This window comes from Natrix helvetica (assembly GCF_964273705.1).
Source record: "Natrix helvetica genome assembly, chromosome: 1".
Classification (NCBI taxonomy): domain Eukaryota; kingdom Metazoa; phylum Chordata; class Lepidosauria; order Squamata; family Natricidae; genus Natrix; species Natrix helvetica.
The window spans coordinates 241,223,990-241,237,912 of NC_138548.1; the positions used below are offsets into that span (position 1 = coordinate 241,223,990).

Below are 13,923 nucleotides of genomic sequence, written 5' to 3' on the forward strand. Positions count from 1 at the left end.
TCAAGACATGTCAAGTTTAACTTCATATGAATTTTCCCAACAGGTTTTGAAAGATAACCAGAATATTTGCCAACCTTTGTTTCTTAACTTTGAAATACACTCAGTTTCCAAGCAGATGGTCACCGATAAATAGCCAAGTGGTTTGTTACTTCATTGTCACAGAAGAAAGAAGTTTTGGGAATTTCACTAAAGCTAGAGGAGGCTGAGCTTTCAGTGGGTGAGCTTCTTGTTTCAATAGTGGAACTAGTTTTGAGAATCCTTCATTCATAACTATCGTCTCAGAATCCATTTTTGTCTCTAAAATCTTTATCAAAACACCACTACAAGATGTTATTTATTTATTTATGTACTCAATTTCTACAGCTCAGTCAATGACTCTGGGTTACAATTCCAAAACCATAAAAACAATAAAGAACTTTTTGAAAACAATACATTATATTGATGAAAGAATCCATAATTGTTAGACTAGTTCCCCATGCAGAAACCTTCTGCAGTGCAAGAAACATACTTACCTTGGTGTCGGTGCGGTAAGAAAAATCCAAGACGGGGGTATCATTGGCCAGGACCCGCTGGGGAGGGCTGGGGACACCTAACACGAGCACCTGTATCAGAAGGAGTCCATCTATGTGGCCATTGAGTCGCACAATCTCATTCACTAGCACACCCTGCAACAGGAAGAAAAGGAGAAGTCAATGCAAATAGTACAGCAATAGGCAACCTTCAGAGGTCAGGGGTCAAACTTCTGGAGAGGGCAAGGGACACGGCGGGTGGAACCACGATGCAAATTTGATGGAGTCATGCTACTTAGATGCCTATTAAATAATATCTAGATTTTTCTGAACATTATCTGTTTTTGGAAGTATTGCTGCATGATTTTTCCCCCCTGCCTTGTCATAGTAAAGTATGTTGTCCTGCTGTAGTGTAGCCGAATCCAACTTCCAGATTTGATGTAACATGGCATGGTAGTGAGATCCCACAAGGTCTTTCTCTTGGTTTTTCTTTTTTTTTTTCTATATAATTGGCGGTGCAAGTAAAACCCTTATAAACAGCAAGCAGCTAGATCCATGATGGCGAACCACAGGTGGCACGTGGAGCCCTCTCTATGGGCACGCGAGCCGTTGCCCAACTGAGCTCCACCACGCATGTGTGCAGGCCTCCCGCTGACCAGCTGATTTTGGGGTCTCTGCTGCGCATGCGGGATAGGCAGCATCCCAGGAGGCTTCAGGGAGGCCTGTTAGGCCCAAAATGGATCAGAACAAGAGGAGAAGAATTTAAAAAAACTGACAGGTCTGAAATATAAGAATAAGAAAAGGTTTGATTATTAACACCCAGTAGTATGTACTTCAAGTGCTTTGGAGGGTGAAAAAGTGGGCAAGTAGCACTTGTCTACAACCTCATATACCTGTCCATTTTCCTAGAACTACACAGCAGCTGCAGAGACAGCTCTTACTAGACAGTCACTGGAGATACAGCACTGCATGTTTAGAGAGTGCCAGGTTAAGAGTGATCTTTAGAAAGGAACATCTAGCTAAGAAATTATGTGTGAGGATTTACACCACTCTCAACTTTATTTTCATGTTTTGGATAACATTGCTACAAGAACGTACATTTAGTAAAGTTAAAGTGCTGTCTATGTGCCAATCAGTCTATCCTTGAAGACAACTGATTCTGCCCACTGCCTTCCTATCCAATCTCACCGTAACTGATCAGTCTGCCCTTTGAAGTACAACCTGCAATCCCCCACCCCTGTGGAACATCATCCTTGCATCGTTAAGATTGCCCCCCCCCTTTGACACTCTTCCATAAGATCCTGAAGACAGGGCCCTGCCAGTGGGCCTGGGGATCTCAGAGTGATATGGACCTCCTCAAGTGGCTCATATGTTTGTTGTTGCCAGGGGATGTTATTAATTTTTTATTATTATCGGGGTTTGTCAGAGTTTGTTGCAGCAATCAAATCCAGAAAGCACACACAGGTAACTGATGCAGCAGGATTCTTTAACTTCTCTTTATATATAACACATGAGACCAAGAGTGATTCTTCCAATGTAGTAGTAGAGTACAAGCAAACACAGGCAGAGGAGAGAACAGTTAAGAGCAAACTAATTTTACTTTTAGCACAGACTCAAAGCTACAGAGCTAAGCCATGCCCAGGCTCCAAAGTGTTTCAGCTTCCATTGGCTGACCTTGTTACAAAGCCCTATTCCAGTTCATGAATATACTCTGACAGGGCTTACCTGTCTAAGGCATCTGGAGTCACCGAGAGTGAGCTGGGCGGCAATATAAATTTACTTAAACAAATAAATAAACCCATGAAAGTCCTAAGAGCCTTTTCTGAAGTGAACATCAGCTACTGGAAATCTTATCACTTGCACTTAATATACAGTATTTAATACCCAAAGCTCTGTCCTACTTTTTGCAGTGCAACCAAGAGTACACCTGCCAAAATTCAAGTGTGGACCTTGGCCACAAAAAAATGACAGACCCCTGCTAATATTGGGGTCATAACTCAGCTGTAGAAGGGGACAAATGTAAAGCAACTTGGCCAGTGGGAAAGCAACTCTTGCATTCAAATGGACTTAGAACATCTACGGGGGTTTCCAGCATACTGTGCCTGGCAATCTCATCTACTGCCCTGCTATGACACTATTACGCAGATATAATAGGAAGGGAAACAAGATACTTATGATCACAATTGAGACCAAAATTTCTATTGCTAAGCAAGACAGTTGTTAAGTGAGCTTCTCCCCCATTTTATGACTTTCCTTGTCACAGTTAAATGAATCACTGTAGCCATTATGTACATAAGTAACAGGGCTGTTAAGTGACATCTGGCTTCTCTGTTGACTTTGCTTGTCAGAAGATTGTAAAAGGTGATCACATCACCCAGGAACGCTACAACCGTCATAAATGCACACCAGTTGTCAGGTGTCCAAGATTTTGATCACATGGGGATGCTGCAACAATTGTGTGAAAAACAGTCATTAATCACTTTTTTCAGGGCCATTATAACTTTGATCACTAAACAAATGGTTGTAAGTTGAGAACTATCTGTACTTGAAGTAATCCAAAATAGGGAAAAACTGGTTAAAATTTAATATGCTCTGGCTAGCGTAATTTAGCTGTTAATAATAATAATACGTTATTGTCGGTGCACAACATATTTACAATGAGATTTGTTGAGAGCAAATGTGTTACTTCCAGACTCACACTTCTTGCCAGAAAGAAGATCTCTGTGTAATCACCCTTCTCAAAGGTCAGCAGCCCTTCACCATCGTCCCAGAACAAATCCCCTCTGGCCACCCCTTCCAGCGTCAAAGCCACAACGAGAGTCATTCCATTCGAGCGGGACTCTGTGGTTGTGAGAGCAGGTTCCTGGAGAGATTTGCAGTAGAGAAAGAAGCTCTATCAAAGCAGAAAGGCCTAACAGCCTTCTTTACTTTAATACATTCCCTCCCTTCCTCCTCCCATCCCAAGCAAATCTTTTTAAAACAACAACAACAAAATATTCTATCCACAGAATCTTGCAGCAATATTGGGCTGCCATTTTATTTTCTGAAAAGTGGCAGGAGAAGAACTGGCCTATTAGACTCACCTGCAAAGGAAGAATGTGACCTCCACGGATATGGACATTGATCGTGTCAAGTGGAGCTGGTAGGAGAATCCACTGTCCCTTGCTGTGGATGACAGATCCCTGAAGGCCCACAGATATAAAAGTCATATAAGACAAGGCTTGTGCTACCAAAGCGAGAATCAGACAAGGGGGGCTTGCGTTCATTCCAAAAAACTAACTTGACAGAAATCTCAGGCAGTGAGCACATTCAGATTTGCAAAATTTTGTTACTGTAGCGAAGTAGTTTTTATCAGGACAACCTGGTCTACCCAAATATGGGACGGAGCACACTACTTCCGCTTTCGCCTTTCAGCCCAGCTCTGTCCCATATTTGGGTAGACCAGCTTGCCCTGATAAAAAAATCACTTAATCTCTCCCTATAGCTGGCAAAGCAAGGAGAGTCCGTGGCTTAGAGGTTAATACATCTACATAACATGTAAGTAGCCCAGGTTCAAATCCCAGAATTTGGCTAGCTGACAAGAGCTAAATAGCTTGAAATAGATCTACATTTATTACTGTAGCTGTTCTAATTAAAGAAGTTTTAGACCTATATGGCATTTGTTTCTTAGTCTTGCCTAACCATAGGGCTGACACTATAGAAAAGTGTTGTGGCCCAGCAGGATCCATTTGAGCTGCTGATGGACTCAGATAGCGAGGGATCATTTCAGTCTGCCCTGGATGATGTGGAAGACCCTGTGCAGGTTGCAGATTCAGAGCAGGGATCAGAGGGGCTGGTTGGCCACCAGGAGACACCTGAGGCATGAAGCAGTGGGGAGGATCAAAGGCAGTCAGTCCCTGATGCTAGAGTGAGAAGGGCTGAGAAATGAAAGCAGCAGCTTTGTAGGCAGGCTCACAGACGATAATTAGCACAGGTGGTTGTAGATTGGCCCCTCCCAAGAGAACTTATAGGTGAGGCGTTGGGAGGGGACATTTGCAGGAAACAACCATTCGAAATTAGCAGTGAAGAAAGTCGATGTCTTAGAGCCTTGTTTTAATATCTGGTTTGTTGTTCTTGTATTTTGAGTTATCTGGGCCCTTGGCTAAAGGGTTTGTTATCTTGGCAAACAGCCAAGCCTGTGCTTTGGCATGTTCACATGCATGGAGAGAGGGGGGGTGGTCAGAACAGAAAAGTATCTAGAACAATTTCTCTTAGCAGAAGAGCAGGCAGAAGGCGATGGAACAGGAATAAATGGGCCAATTGCAGCCATGTATGTAAAGTTTAATGGCTGCTTGAGGCGAAGAGTCAGAGACATTCCATCTGAGCCGCTGTGAATGTGAAAAGCCGCACTCACCGTGATGACATCATACCATGTCCCCGAAGGAAAATAGCCAGCCATTTTTCTTATCCCTTCTTCTAACACAGGAGTAATGAGGAGCCCAGCTCCCCACATGAACTGTCTATCAATGGTCCATGTATACGTGTCTTGTGGGAACCTGTAAGAATGATAAAAGAACATGACCACAGGACTTCAAAGAACCTCTGGCAATCAAGGGGGTGGGTGGGAGGAAAGTCATTACAAAAGATCTTTCTCCCACGTGTAGATCTATTTCCACCAGCCAGAACTGAGCAAGAGTACCACCACCACATCCTTATTTGAGGACAGGTAAAAAGGTTTCGAAATTGTCTTTCGGCCTTGCATCCCACACATCCTCCAAGCCTTACCTGACACCGAATTCCCACCATGATGGCAGTTCATCATCGCTGGGAGATCATCGCTGAAGGCTATTTTATAATAATTCAGAAGCTTTGGCTCCAGAGCATTTCAAGCAACTGCTAGCTGAGATCCGCCAGGCCATATCCTCCCTCACAACACAGCCATCCCCTGACTTACTCAAAATAAAGAGGACGGGCTACTGTCTCGCCTGTAGAGTGGGCCTTGTGGAACAGGGTGTAAAGATAGGGCAACAGGGAGTAGCGCAGGGAGAAGGCTTTCTTCATGGCTTGTTGGGCTTCTGGGCTGAAGGCATATGGCTCTTGAGGCTGCAAAACAGGAAAGCGAAAAATGAGAGCAATCATGTCACCAGGCTCCTGAGGCATAAATGGCATTTCTTCTATTTGCTAAGATGGGATTCAGGAAGTTCTTTTCCATACTGAATCTTTTTGTCTTCCTGCTTCTAGCACAGTGATGGCTAACCTTTAGTCGCCACGTGCCGAAAGCGTCCATAATCAGGGTGCCATTGGCCAGACAGTGTCGGCTAGTGACCCCCAGGGGGAAAGCCTTCTCTGTGGGAGCGTCTTCCCTCTGGAATGAGCTGCCCCCGGAGCTTCACATTATCCCTGACCTCCGGTCCTTCCGACGCACCCTAAAAAGTTGGCTTTTCCAGCAAGCCGGCCTGGCCTGTTAATTTTAACTCATTTTTAAATTTATTGTCTTTTAAATTCGGTTTGTTTTTTGGATATGGATTTAATTTTTTTTTAACTTTTGGGATGTGTGTTTTTTAATGTTGTACGCTGCCCTGAGTCCTTTTGGAGAAGGGCGGCATATAAATCCAAACAAACAAACAAACAAACATAATGCAATGCCTGCGCAACACCCACCCCATATCATATCAACGGGAACAGGATCAATTTAGACACTATATACTAATTCAACCATTGATGGTGGGATTTTCATTATAAATAAATCCTAGGTTTTTTTGTGGTTAGTTAATGAAGGATTGACTAAAATAAAGCTATGATGCCCTGCAATTAAGAAAGTATGTGGAAGGAGAGATTATTTTTTTCACCCACAAGAAGTACAAAGGCTATCTTTATGGCTTCCTATGGCAATTTGTATTTCTTTGATTTTTCGATACTACCCTGTCTTAGAGCTTCTTAGCCAATGTCCTTGGACCACTAAATTAGCTTTTGGAGCCTCGATTGGATGCATGCACATTGCATACATTATTTTAAAAACTTTTCCTATGATAAAGCTAGATTTGATAGTATGCTCCAAATGCAAAGAAGATTGTGATTTATTTTTAGTTTTAAGAAAGAAGAGGGAAAAACCCAAACACATAAACATCATTTATTACATGCTTGTTTGCGGTGATTTCAATCTAAAAGCGACATAATCATTGATTTACAACGAAAGTAAGAATGCTAGCCTTGGCTACAAGCTTGACAGGAAAAATCCTAACAAAGTGAAGCCTGTTTCAATTTTGGACTTGTTGAAAAGTTCACGGATTTCCCTTAACAATCTGCCTTTGTACCTGATAGAGAAACTAATCAAATTCTAAGAAACGGTTCACTACCACCTGATTTCCCATATATCCTATTTAAACTTTCTAAATCAATTCCTTAAACCTGGTGCCTCTAAATGTAGTGAGATGATCCATCCCCAGAATTGCATACCAGCCTGCTGCTTTCTTTCATTTTATCCCAGCCTGTTGTGACCCGCTGGCAGCCAGCAGAGCTGGCAGCAGATTCAGACAGTGAGGAGGTTGGGGAGGAACATGGGCCAGTCCTGGGGGTTGAGGAAAGCTCGGACAAGGACTCTACGTCGGAGGCAGAGAGGGAGTTAGACAGTAGTAAAGCAGAAGAACAACTATAGCCTGTTCCCAGTGTGCTCATGCACAGAACTGCAAGAAGACAAGAATAACTAAGAAAGCAGGGTTGACTTGAAGGTGATTGGCCCCTCCCATAGGAAACAAAAGAGGAGCGAACGGGGAGGGGACTTTTGCAGTGAACAATAAGTTCATTCAGTTGTTTCAAGAGAGAAAAGTTCTGTTTGTAACTATAAGAGGCTCTGTGCCAAGTTTTTCCTTGCCCTGCATTGGGAAGTAGTTATTTGCCGAATTCGTATTTGATAAACATTCCTCTGAAAGACTGTTTGTTAAGGCTTGCTGACTGTGAATGAAAGGAATTCACAGTCGTGTAAATAAAAGGGGTTTTGCCAGGACCAAGAGTTTGCTTCTTGCTTGTTAAGGAAGCCTGGGTCAGAACACAGCCCTTTCCAATGGAATCAATGGCCAGGCAGACGCAGAGACATCATGCTTACTTTGCTTCCCCGGTCATTGTGGTTTCGCATGAAAGGGTAGAATGCGCCCAGTTGGGTCCAGCGCACACACAGCTCCTCCGTCGTGCTGTTCAGAAATCCACAGATGTCAGTCCCGACCAATGGCACTCCATAGAGATTGAAGAGCAGCATTGCTTTTAAAGAAGACAGATAGTGTGGATTAGGAAAGACCTTGAATGGTAAGCTCTGGAAAGCAGTAGGAGAAATGCTGAGAAAGCTGGAGGACCCACAGTAATGTATCTTTCCAGATATTATCTTCGTCTGGTATATTTTTCTTTCCAAAGGAGATATGAAAAAAAAAAATCCACGGTAGACAAAGTACCAACTTGGAGAAGTTCACAAAGTGGTTTCTAAAAATACTTGTACCTGGTATACTGTAGTATAGATGCTCCCAAACGCTTATGACATCCCCGGTCCAATGGCCAGCATAGCGTCCGTGGCTGGAAAAGGTGGAACGGGAGATCACAAACGGACGCTTCCCTCGCACTTTCACCAAAGCACTGAGGACAGAAAAGAAGCATTCAAATAACCTGCGGTGGCCTAAAAGTGGAGATGTTGCCTTACAATCAAGAGGTTGTGAGTTCGATCCTCGGTAGAGGCAGGTGTAGGATCTCCTGCTTGGGCAGGGGGCTGAACTAGATGACCTGCAAGGTCCCTTCCAACTCTGTTAATCTGTTACCTCAATGGATCTGGAACCTGGAACTTTCACACTCCTAACAGAGCCCTGGTGGCACAGTGGTTAGAATGCAGTATTGCAGGCTAATTCAACTCACGGCCAAGAGTTCGATCCTGACTGGCTCAAGGCTGACTCAGCTTTCCATCCTTCCGAAGTTGGTAAAATGAGGACAGAGATTGTTGGAAGCAATATGCCACACCAAAATGCATTAGAGGGAATCCTCGACACGATTACAAAGGAGACCAACATTTCTGTTGTTAAGTGAGGTGCTTGTTAAGTGAGTCACGTCCAATTTTAAAACCTTTTTTTGCCATGTAAAAGGTAAAGGTTCCCCTCGCACATATGTGCTAGTTGTTCCCGACTCTAGGGGGCGGTGCTCATCTCTGTTTCAAAGCCAAAGAGGCAGCACTGTCTCCATGGTCCTGTGGCCGGTATGACTAAATGCCGAAGGCGCATGGATGGCTGTCAAGCAAATCACTGTTAAGTGAATCATGCGGTCATTAAGTGAATCCAGCTTAAAAAAACCCATTGATTTTGCTTGCTGATAACCAGCTGGGAAGATTGCAAATGCCAATCACATGACTCCAGGGAACTACAACTGTTGTAAATGCATGTTGATTGCCAAGCACCCAAATTTTGATTGTGTCAATGATTGTGTTGGTTGTAAGTGTCAGGACCAGTACATCACTTTTTTCAATGTCACTGCAACTTTGAACCATCACTCAACAGGCTACCCGTATTATCCTTAATTTGTATTAAAAAAGACACTCTATTTTTTGGGCAGGATCAGAGGAACAATTATCTATCTGGCAGAATTCCCTTTCATACTCACTCATGTGTTGCAATGGTTTCAGTCAACCCGTAAAGGCTGTGCAAGTTATAATGGGAAGACAGGTACTGCTTACTGGAGGCACAGAGGGTTTTTGCCTTTAAGGTTCCACCCAGCATACCTGCAAGTGTAGGAGGAGAAATACTATATAACCAATGAAATTGTGGAGGCCGCAAGGCAAAGGATGCGCGAGATGTGAAAAACTGAGTTTTTTTACATATCACGGGGAGCTCTGGATTCCTGGTTCCCAACATAAAGACATCCCCATTTGATTGCTTGCATCTTGGATCTTATAGGGAGGAGGCTCTAGAACAGGGGTGTCAAACTCATGTCGTCACGGCAGTGTCATGTGACGTATAGTGACTTTTTCTCCCTTCGCTAAACCAGGTGTGGATGTGGCCAGCGCATAACACACCTGGCCCGTGGGCTGCGAGTTTGATAGCCCTACTCTAGGAGATTCATAGAGAGCTCACTAAGAAATTATTCACATCCAGTCTCAGAGTTTACGTTACATTAAAAAAAACATCCAGGTAGACTTGAGTCAGCTCTTGACTGGGTGCCCCCAAAACTAAAAACACTAAAAAATAGGCAACAGGTCTTCTTAAATATCCAGATTCAAATGTTTGCAAAGGTAGCCCAAAGAACTGTTGAATATTCAGAATCCATGTTTGCATTTTTCAAAACCCCTCACATGCATCCAGTGCTTATGTATCACTTGTAGCACAGTTGTATTTTAAGTTTATATGTCTGCAATGTATTTCAGTCAACAATATATTTATTTTCCGTACTGAACTAAAATCAGTAGGGATTATGCTATTAAGTATATTATTTCAATTTTATTTTAAATTGTACTCCAAATCTTCTTTACTATAGCTTATTTAGCAAATATTGATTGTTCAATGATCTGGCAGATATTTGCAAGAATTTTTGCCATGTTCGGTTTTATTGGAAGCAATTAGTTGTCTGTCTATTTACTTTGGTACTGTGCTCAAATAGAAAAAAAAATACTAAAAGCCCAACACACATTGGATCACAGTTCCATCAAATGACTTAAAAAGCCTCTAAAATCCGCAGTGGCTGGTTCATACAGTATCCTAAATCAAATAGGCAATCTGTTTCATTTGATCATGATAAGATGTGTTAATTGAGTCACTGCAGTTTGTAAAATATGGTTCAGGTTTAATATTATACATAGACCAGAACACTCTGATTTGTTCAATTATAATTAAAACAAACTATGGTTTAAGGCAATATAAAAAGCCAGACATAAATGCGCATGCACGCACACACCAAGAGCCACTCAGTGGGAAGACAGATTTCCATCTCATTTATCATTTATTTATCAAGATGACTGTTAAATAAACTGAAATAATGTTTTAACAAATTTAAATTTCAAAAAAATGGAATACAGGAAGTATTTTGTGTGTGGACTTTATCCCACTGTTTGTCTTTCTCTATTCCACAAATTTGATTTCACTTTTATTCTTAGTTGTCCAACTAGACCAGGAGTGTCAAACTGGCGACCTCATGCACAGGCCACGCCCACCCCAGCTCCGCGAAGGGGAAAAACATCAGGAAACATCACATGACGGCAACATGACGCTGTGAGTTTGACATCCGTGAACTAGACCATGTTTGCCAGAAGCATCCCCTCCAAACAAGCTGTTCCCCTTTTTACCTGGTACATATGGGGGGTTCTCAAGCTTGTTGTTTGGACAATCTTCCAAGGAACCATCCACAAAATTTGACGGCTCATTCATATCCTAGAAAAAGGAAGAGAAGGAGATTCATGTGTCCCATTTTTCTGAATTAGAGCTTCCAAGATAGGAAAGTCATTTGAAAGAACCAAAAGCATCATCAACCAAAATGAAAGTCTACCAACTGCTCAACATTCAAGCCCCAGGATTGGAAACTCACTATCCACATGCCATCAAAGGGAACTTTGTCATGGAAATCCTTGACCATGTCATACCACCACAGGTGAGTCTCTGGGTTGGTGAAATCTGGGAAGGCAGTGGGCCCTGGCCAAACCTGGAAGATAAAAACCAGAGCTATGCATTTAAATCCCTAAACTTTCTGCATAGGCTACAGTGATGCATTTTAGTGTATCTTTGGAGATGGAGCAATAAAAAGGTTAACAGGCTAATTGTCAGAATAAAAATACATTGCCCTTTCATCACGTGGCAAAATAGTGAAACTACAAATGCAGCTGCATTCAACATGTGTATCTTCATATCTGAATTTCAATGGTACAAGATCAAGATGGTTTAAGACATGAAATATGTGAGAAATGCTCATAAGGGAAGCAAACAATATATTCCCTGCCTCCCTTTGCTCTATTCTTCATATTGACATTTCACCATATGGCATCTCCCTCACCAAAACTTTATCAGCCACCCAGCAAACCCCCTTTCCAGGGCCAGCTGCCAGCAGAGTGTACAACCATAGAGCGTACACCCAGAGCAGCCACTGCCAGCAGACTTGGTTTGGAAGCCACAGAAAAAGCCATGCGGCGGGGGCGACGGAGGTGTCCTGGCTCTGCGGAGAGAGCTGGGCCAGGGCATCATGAGGCTGGCAGGCACGTGAGCGAGAGCGGAACAGCCGCTCGCACAATCCCCCCTCGAAGCCGCCAAGCCATGGGAGCCGCCAAGCCAGGGGAGCCGGGCTGCAGCGAACAGGCGCTCACGCGGCTTGCCGATGCCCCTAGGTCAGTGAATGGCACTCTGCACGGCTGGAAAGGGGGTTTGCCAGGTGGCTGCTCATGAGTGTGGTTGCTTCATGGCTGCTGTGCTGTGCTGCTGCGACAGTGCAACACAGCCATTCGCCCATGAGGCTGTGCCCGGCTCTTTGGGAGCCTGCTCGCAAGAGAGCAGCCGCCCGGTAACCCCCCTCTTCAGCTGGGCACAGAGCCGCTCACCAACCTAGTGGTATCCCAAAGGCGCTAAGGAACGTGATCACCTTTGCCTCCCCCTCCAGTTCCTGCGGCTTGGCACCTTTGGGATACCGCTAGGTTGGTGAGCGGCGCTCTGCCTGGCCGGAGGTGGTGGGTTGTCCAGGGGGCTTATTTGCAGGGGAGGGCTTATATTTTTGCCCACCAGAAAAATGTGGCATGGCCTTATTATCAGGACATGTCGCAATTTCGGGGAAACATGGTACTCACCTGAACCGGTAGTAAAAAAATGCTTTAAAAAGTAAAAAAAAAAAAGGTTCCCACGATCGCAGGGCACAGCTGAACATTCCCCCCCCCCCTTCATAAAGCATTTTTTACTTCTGGTTCGGGCAAATAGGTAGTAAAAAATGCTTTACAAATTAAAGTTTGGCCACGCCCACCCACTCACATGACCCCACCACCACCAAGCCATGCCCACCAAGCCATACCCAGAGACCCTTTGGCAAAAATTCTTTTACATTTTACCACTGAGCTTTATCCTTTCTCTACCAAGGCACAGGCAGGAGTGTCCATAGAACTGGTCACTAGCTTCAAGATGGCAGGGTGGACTGTGCAAATGAAGCCCCCTACTTTGAAGTGTGTTTCATTGCATACGTGTAAACAGGAACAGGGCTTTGACTGCCCAGTCGCTCCCGCCAATTTGAACCCAGCGACTGCTTCTGCACAGGGCCCTGTTCATGGGATAATCCCAAGTCTCACCCTTCCAATCAAAGGTTGTCCTGTTGCATTTACGATGAAGACTCCCCGTTTCAGGCCTTCATCATAGGGCCGATAACTGCCAGGGGCGCTGGCGCTGCTGATCCCTGGATCCTACAACGAAGCAGAGGGAGAGACATCTGTTTAGCCATAATGGATCTGAGGGGAGTATGAAAATGTGAAGGGCACAGGACACAGTTGTCTCAAGCAAGGGAACAAACCACACGCTCTTCCAAACCTTGGCAGTACTTCAGAGTTGGGAGACAGATTGTCAAAAAAGCACAAGGCATAGGAAATGAACATGCCTCCTTTGATACGTGGAGAGTCCAGATTATGACATTTTCACAGCGTGAAAAAACAGAAGCAAACTTGACATTTTGGGAGGAAGAAGAAGAACAGCCATGACTGAAGTTGGGCAACAGCACACAGATTGTGGATTATCACGTTCTAAATGCAAAACATAGATGGAACATTAAAAGGTCATAAAGAGAGCAACCCGTTACGGGAGTATGGAAAGTCATTCATGCCACTGTTGCTTTTCTAAAAGTCTAAATATATGAACATGTGAAGTCCTCTGGGCTTTCTAAGTCCGTATAATTTTCCTTTCTACTCTAAAAAAGCAGAGATGGGCAATCCGAGGCCTCAGGGCCGAATGCAGATTCCCAAGCCTTTATTCCATTATTGTTAAAAATCTACAATGTTGGTTACTGCCATTGGAAACAGAAACATTCACAATTTAACAAGAACTCCAAAATCCCTTGGGGGAGGAAAAAATATCATATCATCCCAATCTTACCGAAACATATAACAAAGCCACATTGATATTGTACTATCACCTGTCTGTCTCCCTTCCAAATTTTGACAAAGTTACTTTCTTCGTTGTCCCGAATAACAAATAATTCTTCCATTCACATGACCCCACCTATTAAAAGATTACAAATGTGACAGAACACAGGTCTTATTTTCTTTTGACCCCCGAAATGAGCGCTTGGCCTTATTTTCAGGGAGGTCTTATTATTTTTGAGGTGCAGGAAGCGGTGAGCGTGGTCACCTCATGGCTGCTGCAGTGTTGCAATATTTTGGGGGAGGGGTTATTTTAGTGCATGCGCTCAAAAGCCCGACTGGGCTTATTATCCAGGGAGGTCTTATTTTCAGGGAAACAGG

At 43.7% G+C, this 13,923-nt stretch overlaps 1 protein-coding gene across 1 annotated transcript in view; it reads right to left on the reverse strand.

Annotated features, from left to right (window-relative positions):
- The window catches only part of GAA (alpha glucosidase), a 30,590-nt gene that overhangs the window by 4,717 nt on the left and 11,950 nt on the right, over positions 1-13,923 (reverse strand). The window contains exons 9-19 of the mRNA XM_081936343.1: positions 12,763-12,873; positions 11,031-11,144; positions 10,792-10,876; positions 9,117-9,234; positions 7,975-8,108; positions 7,591-7,742; positions 5,443-5,591; positions 4,903-5,044; positions 3,593-3,691; positions 3,208-3,372; positions 513-665 (exon numbers count right to left, since the gene is read on the reverse strand). Of these exons, the coding sequence (XP_081792469.1) occupies positions 513-665; positions 3,208-3,372; positions 3,593-3,691; positions 4,903-5,044; positions 5,443-5,591; positions 7,591-7,742; positions 7,975-8,108; positions 9,117-9,234; positions 10,792-10,876; positions 11,031-11,144; positions 12,763-12,873 (1,422 nt within the window). The remainder of the gene's footprint in view (positions 1-512; positions 666-3,207; positions 3,373-3,592; positions 3,692-4,902; positions 5,045-5,442; positions 5,592-7,590; positions 7,743-7,974; positions 8,109-9,116; positions 9,235-10,791; positions 10,877-11,030; positions 11,145-12,762; positions 12,874-13,923) is intronic.